This window comes from Schistocerca piceifrons, chromosome 5, assembly GCF_021461385.2.
Source record: "Schistocerca piceifrons isolate TAMUIC-IGC-003096 chromosome 5, iqSchPice1.1, whole genome shotgun sequence".
NCBI classification, from domain to species: Eukaryota; Metazoa; Arthropoda; class Insecta; order Orthoptera; family Acrididae; genus Schistocerca; species Schistocerca piceifrons.
Genome location: NC_060142.1, coordinates 496,853,260 through 496,877,407, shown reverse-complemented (window position 1 = coordinate 496,877,407; position 24,148 = coordinate 496,853,260). Strand labels below are relative to the sequence as shown.

Here is a 24,148-nt window from a genome sequence, read left to right as displayed (position 1 = left end):
GGTCATGTTATGTGAATGTAGTGACTTCTAGTAGACGAAGTAAGAAACTGCAACGGAATTTGACACAAACATTTACATGTGCTTAGAACTCCAGTACATGACTGTGAAAGAAATGGGAATGGTAAGTTAGGTGTCCACTACTTTCACTCAGATAGGGAAGCTTTTTGATTTTAAATAAAAACTGCGAGCTATGCATGAACTATAGTATGGAAATCACTTTTTTAACTAAAACCCAAAAAGTGTAAGTGTAAGTCATAGAAACAAAGTGGCAAATCCCGATCACAGGGTTCAGCTTACTCGACGGAGCTAATTAAGCGATGGAGAATCTACTGACTGCCATACTAATACCTTAAAAGATATTAGTTACCTTGTTGTAATGAGTAAAAACTTGCGGTGATGTGCTTTTTTGAATAGGTCTATATTATGAAGTATCACCAAAGTCAGACTGTGAAATTTTTAATCATTTCATTCTATATAATTTGTCACTTTTCAGATTACGTATTAGAAAACACACATTCTAGAAAATTACCTTACTTTGTCTATTTTCACTCCTTTCCTTTAAAACAGAATATTTAAGAGTGTTTTAGCCCTTCTGTATCTCAACATTTCAGCACTAAACATTTCACATGTTTATTGCCTCTTTTTAGGAACTATCATGGGTCGAGCATCACAAAAAATAACTTCATAAACAACAATTAAATCAGTTTCTGAAAGTAATATAGCAAAACTGGAATCAGCCAATGAAGACCTAAAAAGAGTGGTAAACATTTGTTAAAAATACAGCAACCTAGTTCTAGTTTCACTTCTTGTTCTCAATTTGATGTAGTCAGTTCACAAGATGACAGTGTTAACGTTTCTCCAAGAGCAGTACTCGCGCACTGGGGGGTTTCGTACAAACGTAACTATATATATACACTGAAGCGTTAAAGAAACCAGTATAGCCATGCGTATTCAAATACAGAGATATGTAAACAGGCAGAATACACCAACGCCCGTATAAGACCACAAGTGTCTGGCGGAGTTGTTAGATCGGTTACTGCTGTTACAATGGCAGGTTATCAAGATTTAAGTCATGAAAATTTCGTGGGTATTCAGCCGGGTAGCGTCGTCCAAAAAGCGCGATATATCGGCAAGCCGACTTGTTGCCATCTTCAGGCATTCTTGGTGTCGGGCGCACGAGCGATGGGACATAGCATCTCCGAGGTAGCGATCCCGTACGACCATTTCACGAGTGTACCGTGAATACCAGGAATCCGGTAAAACATCAAATCACCGACATCGCTGCGGCCGGAAAAACATTCTGCAACAGCGGGATCAACGACGACTGAAGAGAATCGTTCAAAGTGACAAATTGCAACTCTTCCGCAAATTGCTGCAGATTTCAGTGCTGGGCCGTCAACAAGTATCAGCGTGCGAAATTCAACGAAACAACATCGATATGGGCTTTCGGAGCAGAAAGCCCACTCGTGTACCCTTGATGGTTGCACGACACTAACCTTTTCACGCCTGGGCCCGTCAACATCGACATTGGACTGTTGATGACTGGAAACATGTAGCCTGGTCGGACAAGTCTCGTTTCAGATTGTGTCGATCGGATGGACGTGTACGGGTATGTAGACAACCTCATGAATCTATGGACCCTGCATGGCAGCAGCGGACTGTTCAAGCTGGTGGAGGCCCTGTAACGGTGTGGGGCATGTGCGTTTGGAGTGATATGGGACCCCTGATACGTCTAGATACGACTCTGACAAGTGACGCGTACGAAAGGATCCTGTCTGATCATCTGCATCCATTCATGTCCATTGTGCATCCCGACGGACTTGGGCAGTTATAGCAGGACAATGCGGCACACCACACGTCCAGAATTGCTACAGATTGCTCCGGGAACACTCTTCTGAGATTAAACAGTTCCACTAGCCATCAAACTCCCCAGTCATGAACATTATTGAGCATATCTGGGATGCCTTGGAACGTACTGTTCAGGAGATATCTGCACCCCCTAGTACCCTGACGGATTTATGGACAGCCCTGCAGGATTCATGGTGTCAGTTCCCTCTAGCACTGCTTCAGACACTAGTCTCGGCACTTCTGCGTGCTCGCGAGGCCCTACACGATATTTTAAGCTGCTGTACCAGTTTCTTTGGCTCTTCAGTGTATATTTAAATACACTGGGAATGGAGAATCTCAACGATTTTTGCCTGTTTTTGATATAGATATTGGCAAGATATGGGTCCCGGGAATTCCAAGACCGTATCAAAATCTCTACAGTAGTACCTCAGATTAGCCGGAGCATACAAGAACAAACGAGCAGGGGAATTCAGTTTACGTGTGTAGTCATAGAAGATTTAATAAAATATTTTATAATTTACGTACAAAAACATGACTATAAATTACATTTTGTTTGCATGCAGTAATGTTCGTCTATCATGTTTTTGAGAGATGATGAATGCTACGGATGTCAGAATGGCAAAAAGATGATTTTTAAGTGATATAGTTACAATTCAACAGTTTTCAGGTTATTTTGCTTTATTTGTGCTGTGAAACATTGCATCAACGGGAAGTACCCTGTAGGTCTTAATGAGTTTGTTGCGAGTTTCAAAACATGTGACGTAAATGGCCGAATCTTTTGACTGTATTCACTTAGGACGTTAAATGTTTTACACCGCTAAGGGATCGTAGGCTTTATTATGTTACATAAATTTGAACTAGATAAGCCATCCTGTTATAGACCAGAAATGCTTTTAACAGAGGGACAGACAGGCGCATGAAAAATGACAAAAAACTATTTTTCGTTTTACATAGTTGCAAATTAACAATTTTCGGATTTTTTCCTTTTCTTTTACTGTGAAACCTTGCTTCTTGTTTCATAATGCTAGGTTTTGATGAGTGAGTTTCCGAGTATCAAAATATGTGACATATATGGGCATATCTTTTGACTGAATTGACTTAGAAGCTTAAAATTTTTAATTTTTACACTGACAAGTGATTTTGTGATATGAATTTGAACTTCATACGTCTACGCGTTCCTGAGAAAAAGGGTTCTTAACGGTCGAACAGATAGGCAGACGGAAAACAAAGCGAACTTGTAAGGGTTCCGTTTTTACCGACTGAGGCACGGAACTCTAAAAATGACATTTCTTTGTTTGTTGATAAGGCTCAAGGTCAGAGAGAGGTACAGAGGGCGCGCGTGGGGGAGGGGGGGGGGGGGGGTCGATATTAAAAGATGGTGGAGGAAGTGAATTGGGAAAGGGGGGGAAGAGGTGATGCACAAAGAGAGAGGGGGGAGGGGGGAAGACAACGTCGAGAAACAGAGGGGCAAGGAGGAGACGGGCAGAGAGAAGGGGAGGGGGAGGGGAGGAGTTTAGGATGATTATCCTATTCCCACACATATTACCAATTGTTTAGCATTGCTGGGTTTGCCGTTATATAATAAATACACGGGTTGTTTGTTTGTGTGTGCCCCTATAACTCCACAGATCACCCCCTGCAGCCCTCCATCCCTCATCCATGAAGGTTTCGGTTTGGAACTGCAAGGGTTGGGTTCGAAAACATGAGTCAAAAGATGGCATCCTACCAACGGACTTCTTATAGGAAGTTGGTGAAACATCTGAGAATATAGTGTCGAAATGGCCGACGCTGGTCAAAATGCTCCTGATTGTTCTCGAACATTCCGGACAGAATGTTATGGAGGTTTCGAGGATGTAGGAAAATGTTACAGACTCCTCCAGACGGTTCGAAAATATTCAAGAATATTCTAGTAAGTTCCAGAATTTTCTGGAGTGTTCGAAAATGTTCCAAACGTTCCAGGATGTAAGAGAATGTGTCGCATGCTCCATTATCCTATTGTGGTGAGGATATGTTTCAGTTCAGAAGAGTGTCTATAGGTGATGAGAAGATGCATGCGTCTGTGTGTTTTTGGAAATCGATTAGAGTGGATGAAGGAAAATTTAAAGTGATAAAAAGTTAAATAAGGTTGCAGAATATTTCAAATTAGTTAGTGAACTGGAATGTTCTCAGAAAATAAATGAAACCAAAGACTAAGTGAAGTGGGTCCCTTCAGGCTAAGCAAAAGCTAACATGACTATGCGAACATACAGGTATAGCCAAAGCCAGAGTAAATTACACGCACATAGGATTCATTCAACACAAATAAAAAGAACATAACATTTGAAATAAAACTTATTACCAGGTATTGTACAACAAAATATAGATACAAGTGTACTGTAGATAATTGGAATAAGATCGTGCCTGGTTACTGTATACCAAAAGGACACATTCAAAAAGATTATAAAATTATAATTAAACATCAGATGCATGAAACAGGGACTGTAGTGCTGTGGAGACCTGAATGAGGTATTACAACAGTCTATCTGGTCCATAGGCAGCACGTGCCATCCAGTTTTTCTGAGGCCTCTCTCTATATCTAGTCTACTTTGGCGGCGGACACCGTACAGCTTCTACCTTTCCTCTCTTCTTTATTTTCTCTTCTTAAAACCAATCACCGTTGTTAATTTAGTACCTTTCCTAATCTTCATTTAGCGTAAGTCACAGAATTTTCATAAAAAGTTGCAAACAAAGTAACAACTTTGTGAGATGGTAATTGTAAAATTAACTGTGAATCAGTGACACCATAACTGTAATATATTAAACCTGTTGTAAGTCTAGGTAATAAGTCAAAAAGTTTATGGCAATGTATACAAATAAATAATAATTTCTTTCAGGGATATCGTACCTAGTGCTTCATAGACTTACAACGGTACAGTGTGTACAGTCTAGGTAACAAGTCAAAAAGCTTATGGCAATATATACAAATAAATAAAAATTTCTTTCAGGGATTTCGTACCTAGTGCTCCATAGACTTACAACGGTACAGTGTCTATGATGTCTCTCTGCCCTGCGATAATATTTTGATGTATCAGTGTTAGTACTAGATGCTGAGACAGCTGCTTTTAACTTTCACGGTTTTTCGCCATCCACAGGCATAATATGGAGAAGTGGATGTTCCGTCCGCCCGTTCTGGTGGGTGAACGAGTCGTGTGGTTGGGCAGTGGTACGGGACTGCCTCAAGGTGGCATCGTCAGGTGGATCGGCAAACTCCCGGAGATCGGCCCCGATTGGGCAGTCGGTCTGGAGCTTGTAAGTGTCTTACATAGTACTTTGTATTACGGTGCTTGGACTGACTGATTTACTTGTGACCTGCTCGTACAGCTAAACATGCAGCATGCTTGCTTGAGAGAGTTTAAGGTGAGTCTGACCCGTGTCGAGTCTGGGTGCTGGATTAATGGTACACCAGTCAGCCAGAGTGTGAGTTTTAGGTGGTTTTTCACGCTGGGTTAGGTAAATGCTGGGCTGGTCCCTAACTGCTTCCTCAGAAAATATGATACACAAACAGTGTAAAATACTATCACACATCGAACAAAGTTTACAGAGAATGATATTTTCACTCCATAGCGTAGTGCGCGCTGATATGAAACTTCCTGGCAGATTAAAACTGTGTGCCGGACGGAGACGCGAACTCGGGACCTTTACCTTCCGCGGGCAAGTGCTCTACCGACTGAGCTATCTTTTTTTTGGTGTTTCTTCGTTAGTCTCATTTTTCTGTACTGTTCGTTGTATTTGTTCGAGGTGGATGTTCTAACAACCCTACCACAACAAAGGTCAAAAATTAATTATGATTGTAGTGTTGCTCGCGCTGCTAAATATTGCATTTTCGGGCAACAACAAAGTTGTAATATGTGGCAGGTGTCATTAGAGCACAGTTAATAAAGTCATTTCATGAAATAATGGATAAACTAGGCACTCATCTTTTCGTGTTTCCCACGCTGGTCTCGTTGTAAACTCATGACTCAATCGTCGAAAATCTAGGTAGTGATGATTCCAAGCTCGGATGCAAAGAGGCCTAGGTGTTATTCTGCGATATTCAAAAGTTTTATATATGCGCTTCACAAACCATTCTCGAAGATTAAACTTTTGCAAGTTAGGACAATGGTGATGTAAAAAAGTAATCAGCACTCCGAGTTTAAGTACACTTCTTTTTTTATTACTTTTATTGCAACGTCACTTCACAATATAAAACATACTTGAAAATATCTTCCTCACTGTTAAAGTTCACATTTCATAAACTGACTACAATTTGCGTCTTTTCAACATGACGACCAAGACTTGACTCTCTAATAACCGCTTACGCGCCCAAAATTCAGAGTTACAAGTACGTCAAAGATCATAGTGACAAAAGAAAGAATACACATAAGAATAATATCATTGCAATATAAACATATCGATGTATCAAAGTACCTCTACATAGTTGTTGTTGTTGTGGTCTTCAGTCCTGAGACTGATTTGATGCAGCTCTCCATGCTACTCTATCCTGTGCAAGCTTCTTCATCTTCCAGTACCTTCTGCAGCCTACATCTTTCTGAATCTACTTAGTGTATTGATCTCTTGGTCTCCCTCTACGATTTTTACCCTCCACGCTGCCCTCCAATACTAAATTGGTGATCCCTTGATGCCTCAGAACATGTCCTACCAACCGATCCCTTCTTCTAGTCAAGTTGTGCCACAAGCTCCTCTTCTCCCCAATCCTATTCAATACCTCCTCATTAGTTACGTGATCTACCCATCTATTCTTCAACATTCTTCTGTAATACCACATTTCGAAAGCTTCTATTCTCTTCTTGTCTAAACTATTTATCGTCCATGTTTCACTTCCATACATGGCTACACTCCATACAAATACTTTCAGAATCGACTTCCTGACACTTAAATCTATACTCGATGTTAACAAATTTCTCTTCTTCAGAAACGATTTCCTTGCCATTGCCAGTCTACATTTTATATCCTCTCTACTTCGACCATCATGTTATTTTGCTCCCCAAATTGCAAAACTCCTTTACTACTTTAAGTGTCTCATTTCCTAATCTAATTCCCTCAGCATCACCCGACTTAATTCGACTACATTCCATTATCCTCGTTTTGCTTTTGTTGATGTTCACCTTATACCCTCCTTTCAAAACACTGCCCATTCCGTTCAACTGTTCTTGCAAGTCCTTTGCTGTCTCTTATAGAATTCCAATGTCATCGGCGAATCTCAAAGTTTTTATTTCTTCTCCATGGATTTTAATACCTACTCCGAACTCTACATTAATGAAATCAAATCTGAATGTTGTCACAGAAATATGTTAACTATTTTACAGAAACAGTAGAATATTGCTGGTATCGAGAGGTTGAGGTAAGGTGCCGTAATGGTTACGTAATTCAAGTACCATTACAATGTCCCATGTCATCCATTCAAGTTCATCGATGATCTATTCACTCAGTTTTTTTATTGCAGAGGGCTGCTAACCTTCCGACCGATTACGCGACTCGCGACCCGTCCCCACAGCCTCAGTTCTGCCAGTACCTCGTGTCCTACCTTCCAGACTTCACAGAAGCTCTCCGAGTTCGAGTCTCGGTCCGGCACACAGTTTTAATCTGCCAGGAAATCTCTAAGTTTACACAGTTCGTAGACAGATGTCGCACATGGTTCCCTTCCCTTGGATAACTGTCGACTGTTGTTACCAGGACATCTGGGCGCAAACGTAAATAAAATTATTTGTCCACTCATGAAAACAGGGCACTACTTACAATGCTATTAAAGACGGAGTGATGGATTTAGTTAAGGTTCACATTATGAAGTTACTTTATGTAGTGTTGATTTTGTTAATATCCACATTTGCAACGTACCAAGTCCCTCTTCACTGTCAAGTGCCCTGATAAGCACCATTGCTGAGCCTGGTTATTGTTAAAGTAAATCATCTGTACATTTATATCGAATGCTCATTGTTTGCCATCCTGACATTGTTTGTGTCAGTTGTTTTAGTACAAGTTGGTGCACTCACTGCTTTCTCTGCGATCACAATTGCGTGCAACAGGAAAAGCGCCACAAGATATGTTTCAATGATCATCTTTAGTTTGTCTATGTTATTGTTTTGTGTTCTGTGTGAAAATTAAGTTAAAAATTCATATTTATGACGATCCGCAGGGTTCCGTGCACTGGAACACATTAAAAATAAAGCAACAAGAAACAACTGGCTGTATCCAGCTAGCAAATTTGTAACACAGTATCATTGTTCCACTCTGGAAACGCGTCGTGAAATAAAATTAAAAGAGAGACTGACGGAGATAATTGTTTTATTTGAACTTTTATTTAATTTACACCGAAAACACGTAGTACTAAACACCTGGAGTGAGCTCAAGCATATTCCACGTTTTGATTGATTTGCAGCAATTGTAAGGGAATGCACTTCACCATCCATGAAAGAAGTGATCTACTAAACACCTACAAGACTGTGCTTTTTTACGAATAGTTGCATGTTGGCCTGAGACCCTTCATTTAATTGCGATATATTTTAACTGGTACAGTAGAATACAATAAGAACAGCTAGCATATATACAGGGTGTTACAAAAAGGTACCGCCAAACTTTCAGGAAACATTCCTCACACACAAAGAAAGAAAATATGTTATGTGGACACCCTATATATATATATATATATATATATATATATATATACGGACGCACAAACAGATAAGCCAAAACATTATGACCACTGCCAGGATGCTGCTAGGTGATGTTGCAAGCAAGTGACGTGGCAACAAAAATATATAAGCGGAGCAGACACGGACGGGGGATGACCCTAGCGAAGATATGGGTTGCAAATGGGCAAATCCATTGAGGTAAACGGCTTTGACGCAGGGCAGATTGTTATAACGCAGAGCCTGTGAGCGAGTATCTCGAAAACGGCGAAACTTGTCGAATGTTCACGTGCTACTATCGCGAACATCTACGGAAAGAGGTAGGACTGTGAAACTACCACTGGGCACTAAATGGCTGGATGTCCACAACTCTTCATAGAACGTGGGGTTCGGAGACTTGCCTGCTCCGTAAAGTCTGTAATGGGCTTATAAGGTGTAAGAGGCATTACAGTAATAAAAAGCAATGAAATAAAGAGCGACAAAAGGTAAAGTGTTGAAAAGGAAAAAGTTAAGAGACAGTAATTGACATACGCTCAAGTGGCATAATATAGATAACGACATAAATAGTAAACAGCTTTCCGAGTACACAGAATAATATAAAAATTACAAAACAAATAGTTAAAGAAGCGCAGTGAATGAAAACAGACTGCCGCATATAATCTGCGCCCTCTGTTGCCGCTAACACCAGAACGTCGCATAGACGAGAAATGGTTAGAGGAACGTGACTGCCAGAGGGCCCCTCGTACCCTGTGGCATCCCATTCGAAGAAAAGAATGATAAAACCTCGTACCAGTGCATGAGCTAGGTTGTCTAGTCAATGAAGTATATTATATAAACAGAGAAGGACCAAGAAATCACTAGAGTTATGCGCAATACGTAAGAAAACGAAGTAAATATGTAAGGCACTCTATATTAACCGAACAATGTTCCATCGGTGAGGACAGTCTAGAAGGCATATTGCTACAGCAGCCAACTCGCGTGTGTTGTTATTACTGCAGAACGAGGGTAGTGCTATATGTGGATGTGCTTGATAGCCGAAAGGACCTCGTCATCGGCCAACTCCACGTTTGGGCAATAGTGTATTTGGCACACCATGCAAATTGTTAAGTCGTGTATTTGTTTCACTACACAAATTGTTAAACATGAAAACCATAGAACAACCAAAGGCATACACTGGCTAGGTGCTACATAGTCTCATTGCCCTGACGTAAAGATTTCGACTAGAGTATAACCCAAACCCAACATGGACATAATGCAAACACGTCCCCCTGTGTGATCTAAAACCTAAACTCCTCCCGAACAGGCCCAACGGAACCGACCGGCCGCCGTGTCATCCTCAGCCCACAGGCGTCACTGGATGCGGATATGGAGGGGCATGTGGCCAGCACACCCCTCTCCCAGCCGTACGTCAGTTTCCGAGACCGGAGCCTGTACTTCTCAATCAAGCAGCTCCTCAGTTTGCCTCAAAACGGCTGAGTGCACCCCGCTTGCAGACAGCGCTCGGCAAACCGGATTTCACCCATCCAAGTAGTAGCCAAGCCCGACAGCGCTTAACTTCGGTGATCTGACGGGAACCGGTGTTACTACTGCGGCAAGGCCGTTGGCCCTGTGTGATCTAGAATTGTATTTTAGCAACTTAAAATGGCATTCTGCTTTTTCAGGTGATCCCAGTGTCTATATATGGGGACTGTAGCAAGTAATAAGACTTGTAACACCTGTGTACCACCTTAAGGTATGTGTCGAAGAGTACACTGAAACCCATCCTGCTCGTGGAAACAACAGATATCCGTGAACAACCGTCAGGGATGTGTGTACTGGGAAGTAATATACCGGGTGGATATAACTAAACTTCCCCTATTTACACGTTATAACACGGAAACTAATTATCGTACGAGGACCGAACTTGGGAGCATTAATACCAAGGACACGAGGAACAGAAATAATGCATAATCAATTCAATTGAAGGACTTCTAATGTGCTGCTACGGTACATCATACCATTACATACCGGTACCATTACTGCTACAAAAGGGGCTCAATATGGCGCCTGTCAGTCTCCAGAAGAGTCTGAAAGTGCAGTATTGCATTCTGCACAGCAGAACGAAGCATGTCCATAGGTATGCTGGCTACCTGTCTTGATACCCTGCACTTCAGATCAGCACAAATGTGAATGTTCCCGTGGTAAACCCTGAACTTCAGGTAGCCCCACAACCAGAAATCACAGGGAGTGAGTTCATGTGATCGTGCCGGCCAAGCATTTGGAAACGATCGGCTGATAATTCGATCGTTTCCAAATGCGTTTCCGAGAAGCAGGTGAATTTCACGAGCTATGTGCGGCGAGAGGCCATCTTGCATGAACACTGTTGAGTTCAATGCGTATCTCTCCTGTACGGCGGGTATGACATGCTGGCGAAGCTTATTGTAACGCTGGCCAGTCACACTGCACGTCTTTGGTCCTTGAGCGCCGACCTGCTCAAAAAAGAATGGGCCAATGATGAACGTAGCCGTGAAGCCACACCATACGGTGACACGTTCACCATACAGAGGCACTTCGTGCACAGTGACTGGAGGTGAAGATCCCCACACTCGGCAGTTCTGTGTGTTCACTTCACCCGTCAAGAAAAATGAGCTTCGTCTGTTCATAGGATGGTCCAGGACCAGCCCTCGTCAACTTCAATCCTTGCGAGAAAGCGGAGAGCGAAGTCAACACGTCCTTTTGCGTCCTGTGGCGTAAGCTGCTGTGCGATATGGGTCTTGTATGGATACCATTTGAGAATGGGTCGAAGCACCTTCCGTACAGTGGACCATGGGATGTTCAGCTGTCGTGATACAGCACGTGCACAGCCTGACGATCGGGAATTGCGCGCAGCGTTGTCTACCATAGCAACCGGTCGTTGGCCTTTCCCGGAGCGACGCCCAGATCTCCATTTCTCACGCTCCGCGCAGCAGGTGGAGAGAGAGGATCCTTCAGTAATCCTTTCAACCGGCGATATTCTCGAAGTGCAGCTGCACCATTACTGTTGTTTTTATAATAGCGCTTCACCAATAATGCCCTGCTGCTTTTGTCCAAGCTCATGTTGAACGTCAACAAGTACACTGCGACTGATCAGTTGTGTGAGACTATGAACCACGATGACTGACCACGGCACCTGGTGGCCGTAGATGGAACTGGAGGGTGGCGCTGTGACGCATGGAATCATGCACCCCATACTCTGGACATTAATGCTACCAAGTTTGGTACTTATACGGTAATTGGTTTCCGCTTTATAACGTGTTAAATAGGGGAAGTTTAATTATAACCACCCGGTATATCACTACAACACACTCTCCTGGATTTTTTCACAACCATAAACCTCTCCATTGTACACAACACCTCCAAAGGAACAGCTGCGACAAACCAGGTGGGTACTCTTAGGTAATCTGTGGTGGGTAATTGGGATTGGGGTGCAGGACACTGCAACACATAATGTTATGTTCAAAATGGCTCTGAGCACTATGGGACTTAACTTTTGAGGTCATCAGTCCCCTAGAACTTAGAACTACTTAAACCTAACTAACCTAAGGACATCACACACATCCATGCCCGAGGCAGGATTCGAACCTGCGACCGTAGCAGCAGCGCGGTTCCAGACTGAAGCGCCTAGAACCGCTCGTCCATTTCGGCTGGCTAATGTTATGTGTTCATATTGTTAGAACGGTAAGGATTCTAATATACATGTGAAAGCAGCACCTACACACATCATAAAACAACCAATCATGTAATGCGATTTCATCAGTAGTGTTAGCTAGGTACGTTACTGTTAGGTTCGATCAACATGTGAGTAATGTGGAACCGCTTCGTGATCTCAGTGAGAATCATTGGAGGGAAAGCGACATTCTTTCCACAAAACACTTATGAGAAAATAAGAGAACCGGGATTTGAGGCAACTGCCAGAATGATTCCAATACCGCCAGTGTAGATTTTGCGTAAGGATCGCGAAGATAAGGTAGAAAGTGTGAGCAGCACGAAAACCTATCGACAGTCGTTTCCCCTCAGTCTATTTGCGAGTAGGAAAGGGAATGACTCGTATTGGTATAAAATAACCTCCGCCATGCGCCGTATGACAGCTTGGGGTAGTTGTGTTCATAAATTTAGGAACATTAACGGGAAACGAGATCATGATCGCGTGACCAACTTGTAAGCATAAAGTCGCCTAGCGTTAGGACCAGCATTACGAGTGCAGACTTAAGCAAGTCGTCATATCAGTTCTTAAGGTGTGCAAGTGTGATACAACGGTATTATTTCGAATTCAGGCAACGCACTCCTTACGTACTGAGGGCATTCTCGAAATGTCCAGTAGCATTAATGGTTGTGCCTTATGCTGCCGTGAGAAGAAGTCTATGTACAAATCAAGCCTACAATGCTTTTTTGGTTTCGCTCCGGGCCGTGGATATCTGGACGGTATTATTTTTAATCCTGACGCTATGATTTTCGAGTGTATGCAAAATAACGTTAAACGCCTGAAATTCGTTAAGCATTTTTCTTGGGGAAACGAGTAAGATTTTTCCAGAGTTTGAAGTGTCCACAGCGTTGTATCTCCCTTGCTGCCTACATGAGATCTTTCCTGATGACTGATCAGAAAGTATTTATTAAATTCATAGCAGACTGACATGAGGTTTTTTTTTTTTTTTTTTTCACCTCGGATATTTGTTCTGCATGCGCCGTATTCGTACTCTTGTAATGTGTTAAAGTGCTCCACGTCTCAGCAGGCCGCTGTTGCCGAGCGAGCGGTTCTAGGCGCTTCAGTCCGGAACCACGCGGCTGCTACGGTGGCAGGTTAGAATCCTGCCTCGGGCATGGATGAGTGTGCTGTCCTTAGGTTGGTTAGGTTTAAGTAGTTCTAAGTCTAGGGGACTGATGACCTCAAACGTTAAGTCCCACAGTGCTTAGAGTCATTTGAACCGTCCACGACTCATATGGCAGGTCCACTTAATCCTTATATGTGTTAGTTTTCTCTTTTAATCATCTTTGCTGCAGCTCTAAAATTTTATCTTCAAATCGCTTGCCCGATCTGCCTTGTTATATGCTTTTGCATGCTTTCACGAGTTTGAAGGTGGTAATAGTTGATATTCTCTCTCCTGTGGTCGTTTAGCCGGAAGACAACATTTTTTTTACATAGTCTCCAGATACCAAGTTTCACGAGGTCTTTCCACAAACCAACCGCCTCATAAAAGAAACGTTTCGGTTTGACCCATGATTGGTAATGAGCACCAAAGTCTAATTATACCGATGCTAAAAGGAATATGTTACAAATAGAATTTCCAGCTTTCTCTGCAAGCTAATTTCGGGTGAAGCAGACCTTTTATACACTCCTGGAAATGGAAAAAAGAACACATTGACACCGGTGTGTCAGACCCACCATACTTGCTCCGGACACTGCGAGAGGGCTGTACAAGCAATGATCACACGCACGGCACAGCGGACACACCAGGAACCGCGGTGTTGGCCGTCGAATGGCGCTAGCTAAGCAGCATTTGTGCACCGCCGCCGTCAGTGTCAGCCAGTTTGCCGTGGCATACGGAGCTCCATCGCAGTCTTTAACACTGGTAGCATGCCGCGACAGCGTGGACGTGAACCGTATGTGCAGTTGACGGACTTTGAGCGAGGGCGTATAGTGGGCATGCGGGAGGCCGGGTGGACGCACCGCCGAATTGCTCAACACGTGGGGCGTGAGGTCTCCACAGTACATCGATGTTGTCGCCAGTGGTCGGCGGAAGGTGCACGTGCCCGTCGACATGGGACCGGTCCGCAGCGACGCACGGATGCACGCCAAGACCGTAGGATCCTACGCAGTGCCGTAGGGGACCACACCGCCACTTCCCAGCAAATTAGGGACACTGTTGCTCCAGGGGTATCGGCGAGGACCATTCGCAACCGTTTCCATGATGCTGGGCTACGGTCCTGCACACCGTTAGGCCGTCTTCCGCTCACGCCCCAACATCGTGCAGCCCGCCTCCAGTGGTGTCGCGACAGGCGTGAATGGAGGGACGAATGGAGACGTGTCGTCTTCAGCGATGAGAGTCGCTTCTGCCTTGGTGCCAATGATGGTCGTATGCGTGTTTGGCGCCGTGCAGGTGAGCGCCACAATCAGGACTGCATACGACCGAGGCACACAGGGCCAACACCCGGCATCATGGTGTGGGGAGCGATCTCCTACACTGGCCGTACACCACTGGTGATCGTCGAGGGGACACTGAATAGTGCACGGTACATCCAAACCGTCATCGAACCCATCGTTCTACCATTCCTAGACCGGCAAGGGAACTTGCTGTTCCAACAGGACAATGCACGCCCGCATGTATCCCGTGCTACCCAACGTGCTCTAGAAGGTGTACGTCAACTACCCTGGCCAGCAAGATCTCCGGATCTGTCCCCCATTGAGCATGTTTGGGACTGGATGAAGCGTCGTCTCACGCGGTCTGCACGTCCAGCACGAACGCTGGTCCAACTGAGGCGCCAGGTGGAAATGGCATGGCAAGCCGTTCCACAGGACTACATCCAGCATCTCTACGATGGTCTCCATGGGAGAATAGCAGCCTGCATTGCTGCGAAAGGTGGATATACACTGTACCAGTGCCGACATTGTGCATGCTGTGTTGCCTGTGTCTATGTGCCTGTGGTTCTGTCAGTGTGATCATGTGATGTATCTGACCCCAGGAATGTGTCAATAAAGTTTCCCCTTCCTGGGACAATGAATTCACGGTGTTCTTATTTCAATTTCCAGGAGTGTATTTTTAATGTTCATGAGGTGGTGGTCAGACAAGTTTAAAGGGATGACGTCATATCCGTATACATCAATTCCAGGTATGGTGTAGATTCTGCCAAACTTTGATGGTGTTATTGCCAAAAATATGTGTTTGATAGCAAGTCAATTGTGGGACAGATCCTGCCAAGATTTGATGGTGTTACTGCCAAAATATATGTGTAATAGTAAGTCACACAAACATTTCTTTCATGTTCAGTCTCAGATCGAGTTTTGCAGTGGACCACAGAAGGCTGTTGTGCCTTTTGGATCTGTCACCAGTAACATGCAATGTTCGTACTTCCTATCTCGACATAGATTTTTAGTGTGCGTTATAACACTTTCACAAGATCCTGGAATGAGGGAAAATATGTTTCCTGAGCTATAATTAAGCATTTATGTGTAATACCCATATCATCTGTGTAAGCAGTCTCCTTCTAGTTTGTAGGTATGTAATTAAAACTATAGGCAGGCAGACAATTGCCCCAGTAGACAATACAGATGTGTAACATAGACTCTGTGTCGAGGTATGGTGAGCCGGCCAGTCTGTGGATGGTTTTTAGGTGGTTTTCCATCTGCCTCGGCGAATTCTGGCTGGTTCTCCTTATTCCGCCTCAGCTACACTATGTCGGCCACTGCTGCGCAAACAAGTTCTCTAAGTATGCATACACCACCATTACTCTACCACGCAAACATAGGGGTTACAATTGTTTGGTGTGAGACGTTCCCTGGGGGGGATCCACCGTGGGCCGAAACGCACTATAACCCTGAAAGAGTGGTTGGGTGTGGCGGCGGAGGGGTGAAGTGGACTGCGGTAGTGTTCGTGGGGTTGTGGACCACTGCGGCTGCGGCAGGGACGGAGCCTCTCCGTCGTTTCTTGGCCCCCAGTTAACATACAATACAATACAACATAGACTTCCACCAAGAATCGTCTTCAGTATACCTAACGGTTCAGTTTTTTTCAGTAGACTTTTGTTGTGTGGTACTATCTCCCACCATTAACAATTGTTCCGTTAAAAAACTGTTGTCTTCTACTGAATATACACCCTCTTCTTATGTTGAAATACTACTATCCTACAAAGAACACCAATACTGCAGCAGAAAGATGTAATATGATGCGTAACATAGATTCCCACCAACAGATAACTACAAAACTGCATATACACATCCTGCTAAAATACAGCACTGAAGTATAATACATGTCTCATCTATGTTAATAACCTCCTCTTGGTGTGTAGACATCTTTAATTAGAAGAACTAAAGGCAGAAAGAGGATAGCTTATAACCTTTTCTCGCTCGTAACAGACGGGAATGCGTACCTATACACCAGGCAGCGCTTCACTATTCTTGTCATCAGTGCAAAATGAGTATAGTGGTACATGTAAGAGTTACACTCGAAAGGAGCCAATGCTGTTTCAGCACTATCTATATTTTTTACTATTATGTGGGGGACAATGTTCTGGATTGAGAAAAAAATATGTTATCTCCAGCTTTTATAATACGGCACTTACGTATAAGAACTGTGTCGCCGATACACAGCTGTCACAGTTGGGCCTGAACATCCATTTTTTAAATGTGTGCCAGTTCCACTTTTTTAGCAAGAGGTATCTAAGGCACAGTCGTAGTTGTTAAATGATTAGGCAGCGACAGGCACGCACTGGCTGGCTGTCAGATAACTTCGCTGCGTTATTTCTGCGACAGTAGACCTGACATTACAGACCGTTGTTGTGGTGACAGAATCCGATATTTTTCGTGCAATACACCCCAATCCAGCATCGAGTCACTACTAGCTTAGTAGAGTGTACATGTTGCCTCTAGTGTCCTATCCCCATATTGTATCACTTGTTACCAGATGATACAGACCCTACTGTATGCAAAACACATGTGTCGTCTTTGTTGGAGTCTGCATTATAATTCCGCCCACTGCAGGGGGTTGATTGGTATTGAGTACAACGAGCACAATATTTTTGAAAAAATAGTTTGCTGGTATTTAATACATTTATACAGACTTCTATAAGGTAAACACACCGTAGATTCCTTAGTTGGAAATTGTAGCTTCAAGTATGGTAATATCACGATCTTTAGCCAAGAAAGATATAACAGTGTTGTCGCTGTTTACAATAACAATACTGCTTCCCTGGTAGTCTTCCTCTTTCAAAAAAAATGGTTCAAATGGCTCTGAGCACTATGGGACTCAACTGCTGAGGTCATTAGTCCCCTAGAACTTAGAACTAGTTAAACCTAACTAACCTAAGGACATCACAAACATCCATGCCCGAGGCAGGATTCGAACCTGCGACCGTAGCGGCCTCGCGGTTCCAGACTGCAGCGCCTTTAACCGCACGGCCACTTCGGCCGGCCTTCCTCTTTCACACCGAAGTTGTGGTTTGATGTTAGGTCTTTAGAATGTCCTTTCTTTCCAACTGTTAAAGCAATGTGGGGATAGCACTCCAGAGGCAACATGTACACTCCTCTAATCTAGTAGCGACTCAGTGCTGCATCGGGGTGTGCTTTATAGAAAAATATCAGATTCTGCCACGACACAAGTGATCCGTAATGTCAGGGCTGCTGCTGCAGCGATATTGCAAGAAAGTTATCTGACAGAAAGCTGGCATGTGCCTGTCAGTGTCCCGTCATTTAACAACTACAGCAGTGCATTAAGTACGCTATTGTTACAATTTGGATCTGGCAGATGTTAAACAAACGGATCTTCTAATGGACTGGCTGCAACAGCTTTGTGTAGGCGACACATCTACATCTACATGGGCACTCTCAAAATCACATTTAAGTGCCTGGCAGAGGGTTCATCGAACCACCTTCACAATTCTCTATTATTCCAATCTCGTATAGCGAGCGGAAAGATTGAACTTCTATATCTTTCGGTACGAGCTCTGATTTCCCTTATTTTATCTTTGTATCGTTCCTCCTTATGTAAGTCGGTGTCAGCATTCGGAGGAGAAAATTGGTGATTGGAATTTCGTGAGAAGATTCCGTCGGAACGATAAACGCCATCCCAAATCCTGTATCATTTCAGTGACACTCTATCCCATATTTCGCGATAATACAAACCGTGCTGCCTTCCTTTGAACTTTTTCGATGTACTCAGTCAGTCCTATCTGGTAAGGATCCCACACCGCGCAACAGTATTCTAAAAGAGGACGGACAAGCGTAGTGTAGGCAGTCTCCTTAGCACGTCTGTTACATTTTCTAAGTGTCCTGCCAATGAAACGCAGTCTTTGGTTAGCCTTCCCCATAACATTTTCTATGTGTTCCTTCCAAGTTCTTTCTGGCACTCATGTGGATGACCTCACACTTTTCGTTATTTAAGGTCAACTGCCACTTTTCGCACCATTTAGATATTTCTTCTAAATCATTTTGCAGTTTGTTTTGATCTACTGATGATTTTATTAGTCGATAAACGACAGCGTCATCTGCAAACAAACGAAGACGGCTGCTCAGATTGTCTCCTAAATCGTTTATATAGATAAGGAACAGCAAAGGGCCTATAACACTACCTTGGGGAACTCCAGAAATCACTTCTGTTTTACTATATGGCTTTCCGTCAGTTACAACGAACTGTGACTTCTCTGACAGGAAATCACAGATCCAGTCACATAACTGAGACGATATTCCATAAGCACGCTATTTCACTACGAGCCGCTTGTATGGTACAGTGTCAAAAGCCTTCCGGAAATCCAGAAATACGGAATCGATCTGAAATCCCTTGTCAATAGCACTCAGCTCTTCATGTGAATAAAGAGCTAGTTGTGTTTCACAAGAACGATGTTTTCTAACCCCATGTTGACTGTGACTCAATAGACCGTTTTCTTCGAGGCAATTCATTACGTTCGAACACAATATATGTTCTAAAATCCTGCTGCATATCGACGTTACCGATATGGGCCTGTAATTTAGTGGATTACTCCTACTACCTTTCTTGAATATTGGTGTGACCTGTGCAACTTTCCAGTCTTCGGGTACGGATCTTTCGTCGAGCGAACGGTTGTATATGATTGTTAAGTATGGAGCTAATGCATCAGCTTACTCCGAAAGGAACCTAATTAGTATACAGTCTCGACCAGAAGACATACTTTTATTAAGTGATTTAAGTTACTTCACTACTCCGAGGATATTTACTTCTACGTTACTCATGTTGGCAGCTGTTCTCGATTCGAATTCTGGAATATTTACTTCGTCTGCTTTTGGGAAGGCATTTCGGAAGGCTGTGTTTAGTAACTGTGCTTTGGCAGCACTGTCTTCGATAGTATCTCCATTGCTATCGCGCAGAGAAGGCATTGATTGTTTCTTCATATACTTCACATACGATCAGAATCTCTTTGGATTTTCTGCAGGGTTTCGAGACAAAGTTTCGTTGTGGAAACTGTTATAGGCATCTCGCATTGAAGTCCGCGCTAAATTTCGAGCTTCTGTAAAAGATCGTCAATCTTGGGCATTTTGCGTCTGTTTAAATTTGTCATGTTTGTTTCGTTGTTTCTGCAACAGTGTTCTAACCAGTTCTGTGTACCAAGGGGGATCTGCTCCGTCGTTTGTTAATTTATTTGGTACAAATCTCTCAATTGCTGCCAATACTATTTCTTTGCATCTAAGCCACATCTGGTCTACACTTATATTATTAATTTGGAATGAGTGGAGATTGTCTCTCAGGAAGGCGTCAAGTGAATTTTATCTGCTTTTTTTGAATAGATATATTTTTCGCTTATTTTTCGAGGATTAGGGGATTCCAATATTCAGTCTTCCTACGACAGCCCTGTGTTCACTAATACACAAGTATTACACGTAAATTACATATTTTTTCTCAGTCCAGGATGTTATTCTCCACATTAAAGTAAAAAAAAAATGGTTCAAATGGCTCGGAGCACTATGGGACTCAACTCCTGAGGTCATTAGTCCCCTAGAACTTAGAACTACTTAAACCTAACTAACCTAAGGACATCACACACATCCATGCCCGAGGCAGGATTCGAACCTGCGACCGTAGCGGTCTCGCGGGTCCAAACTGCAGCGCCCAGAACCGCGCGGCCACTTCGGCCGGCTTAAAGTAAAAAATGTGGATATTATCGAAATAGCATTGGCCCTTTTCGAATGTAACACTTATATATAGCACTATAGTCGTTCTGCAGTAATGACAACAGAATAGTTGCCTGGTGTATGGGTACATCTTCCAGAGTATCACGAGCGTGAAAAGGTTATAAGCAGTGTTCTGACTACCTTTAGTTTTATTAATTGAAATGTCTACACAGTAGAAGGAGGTTGGTAGCACAGACGAAAAACATACATCAGTGGTATGTTTTAGCAGGGTGTGTGTATGCCTTGGAAAACTGTAGTGACGAGTCTTTCTGTAGATTATCTCTTTGGTGGAAATCTACGAGTACGTCACCCATCTTGTGCTATTGCTCTGCTGGAGTACTGGCGATTATGTAGTAGAAAGCAATACTTTCTAATGGAACATGTGTTAACGGCGTGACGTAGTGCCGCACAGCGGTACTCCCTTGAAAAGAGGAACTGTCAGGTATATTCTAAGCAATCTCTTGGTGCAGACCTTTGCAAGTGCATTGTCTACTAGTGTGTATCACTACCCGCATACAGTTTTAATTATATACCTATAAACTAGGAGGAGATTGCTAACACAGCCGACATGCGTATCATGCATAAGTGCTATATTTTGTCTGAGGAAACATTTTTTCCTAATTCCAGGATCTTGTTAAACTGTTATAGTACACATCGAAATTCTGTATCGAAACGGAAAATACCTAAACTGCATTTTAAGGGTGACAGATTAAAACAGGCACAGTACCCTTCTGTGGTCCACTGCAAAACATGATGGGGTGTCTGAATATGAAAATTATAGTTGTGCCTCTTGCTATTAAGCATATATTTCGCCAGCAGCAGCGTCAAGGCTTGAAAGAATCTACACCAGAATTGAAGTTGTCTTGCAAGGTTATGATTTCATCCGTATCAGCCTCTCTGGCAACCTAACTATTATCATTAAAAACATGAAGGGTCCGAAAAAGGTTGGTACAGGATACTGGAAATTATATTTGCTACACTTAGCATGGGAACTGTTAAGATTCGGTGTTTGTTGCCAGGCATGGGTCAACCAGAAATGTTTCTTTCATGACGTAGTTGGCTGGTGGGAAGACCATGTGGTAACTATCATCTGGAGCCTATGTAAAAAAATTTTGTCCTCAGGCTAAACGACCACAGGAGAATGAATGTCTGCTGTTATCACCGTCAAACTCGTGAACAGTATGTGAAATCATATAACATTGCAGATCGGCCAAGCGATTCAAAGATAAAAGTTTTAGAGCTGCAGCAAAAAGGGCTAAAAGAGAAATCTATGATGTGTAAGGATTATGGGCACCTAGCTGATGAGATGTGGAGCATTTTAACACCTTACAAGAGAGCGAGTATGAAGCACGCAGAACCAATATGTGACGTCAGGAAAGCACTCCGTCTTCAGGCCACAAGTGGCCCATCGGGACCATCCGACCGCCGCGTCATCCTCAGCTGAGGATGCGGATAGGAGGGGCGTGTGGTCAGCACACTGCTCTCCCAGTCGTTATGATGGTTTTCTTTGACCGGAACCCCTACTATTCGGTCGAGTAGCTCGTCAATGCATCACGAGCCTGAGTGCACCCCGAAAAATGGCAGCAGCGCATGACGGCCCGGATGGTCACCCATCCAAGTGCCGGCCACGCCTGACAGCGCTTAACTTCGGTGATCTGACGTGAACCGGTGTATCCACTTCGGCAAGGCCGTTGCCACTGACGTCGGAAGGAAACTGTTATCAAATGACAGGAACTCCGGAGTAGACGGTGTCTCCTGTTTTATGAACACTTTCTGACCAATCATCAGGAAGAGTTCACGGAGGTAGCGAGGGAGCAACTGCGCTGTGCACATTTCAACTCTACTTTCCCCAAGAAAAATGCATAGCGGATTTCAGGCCTACGACGTTGTTTTGCGCACATTCAAAAATCATAGCAACAGGACTAAAAATAATCTCTTCCAGATATCAGCGGCCCGGAGCGAACACAACAAAAGCGTAAAGTGCAGTAAATGTTTACACATATTGCTGTTCTGTGTGTAATATTGTTATTAAATCTACTTTTTGAACCATATATCTCTCTTATCTTGTTCCTATGCCCTGTATGCGAGATATACGTTGGCTGATGCAGAATTATCGTGGAGCCTACCTCATACTCGTGTTTCATAAAATTTACCCAGCAGAATTTCTTGCGATCTATGTTGTCCTCCTTCCATGGAAGAGTATTTGCTGTGGAGACGGGAAACAAGTCGAATGCATATGTCCGGACAACTACAAGACTGAATCGTGAAACAGGCAAAGACGTCTTGCAAATCCTACACGCGTGTCCCTGCCTTGTCCCGGACAATTTTCTCTGGATTTTTTTTAATACGATCTGCGTGTCGACTGGAGGACACTCCCAATATTAACGGCCTCTAGTGTGTGTCTAGATACTTACGTAGAGAACTGTAAGGTGTTATACACAGAAAAAATGGTAAGGTTATGAGTATGTAATACGTGTATGGGAGGATGTTGTATTGGGAGGATCGAATTGGGAAGCTTACTTCTACGTATATTAGCGCCTTGCTATGCTGAGGGTAGTGTCTATTCTTCTTGTGTTTTAATATCGCTGTTAATACGTACCGATGAAACGAAGGGTCTCAGGCCGACGAACAACTACCATTAAAAAAGATCGGACTAATAGATGTTTAGCAGCCCATTTCCTTCGAGGGCGCTGAAGAACGTTCTCTTACGATTCCTGCAAATGAATCCAGGCCTGGACTATTCTTTCGCTTACTCCAGTAGCAATCTCCCAGGTATTTTATGGTGGTTAATTTCTCCAGCTATAGTGTGGAACATCAGAACTGGATATTTGCCATCATTTTAGTAGGTTAACTTCCTTCGACCTTTCACTACGGAGTACAGAGTGCATATGACGATGCTCTAGAGAGAAAATGGGGCGGGGGAGAGGGTTGGGAGCTTGATTCTGATTGGAATAGATAGGGAAGGGTGACATAGTCTTAGATCATTATCTGGGCTAGAACCGCCCACAACTGACCGAGACGTGCTGGCTGTGGCCCCGGCTCTTGTCGTCGACCTGCTGCCTTTTTATCGCGGCTGGAGCCTGGTGGGGGGGGGGGGGGGGGGGGTGCCCACTGTAGCAAAAGCCCCAGATTCCGTCATTCCTCGTTAGGCTTTCTGACTGGTCACGAGTGGACACTAGGGACTGTTACACGCACGTTTCCTAATAAAGTGCATTTCATTATATTTGCTGTCGGATGCCTTGGGCACTGGACTGGAAGCAGTTACATGGATAGCACAGTACATCGTTTTTTTTTTAAGATTAGGTTCCTCCCCACGGGAAACAAACCGCTGGCCTGACAAATTACCAGTTCATGACACTGATGTGGGTGTGCTAACAGTACAAATTGTTAAGTTCACCTAAACAGGTCATTCCGAAGGATTTAAATATGCTAAATCTCATATTAGTAAATTGTCGAAGTATCTGTAGCAAGATCCCCGAGTTACTCTCCGAAATAAACAGTTGCAATGCCAATATTGTATAAGGTACCGAAAGCTGGTTGAAACCAGACATAAATGGCAGTGAAATTTTGAACTCGGATTGGACAATGTTTAGGACTGGTGCTATGGGAAGTGGTGTGTTCATTGCAGTTAAAAGCTGTTTAAAAGCAGATGAGATCGATACTGGGTCGGACTGTGAAATAGTCTGGATAAAGCTGTCAATCAGACAAAGATTTACCATTGTATTAGGATGTTTTTACAGACCACCAGCATCCGCAACAAACGTCG

The 24,148-nt window shown here is 43.5% G+C and overlaps 1 protein-coding gene across 1 annotated transcript in view; it reads left to right on the top strand.

Annotated features, from left to right (window-relative positions):
- The window catches only part of LOC124797853, a 432,230-nt gene that overhangs the window by 60,418 nt on the left and 347,664 nt on the right, over positions 1–24,148 (top strand). Inside the window, exon 2 of the mRNA XM_047260921.1 lies at positions 4,980–5,136. Coding sequence (XP_047116877.1) covers positions 4,987–5,136 — 150 coding nt within the window. The 5' untranslated portion in view covers positions 4,980–4,986. The remainder of the gene's footprint in view (positions 1–4,979; positions 5,137–24,148) is intronic.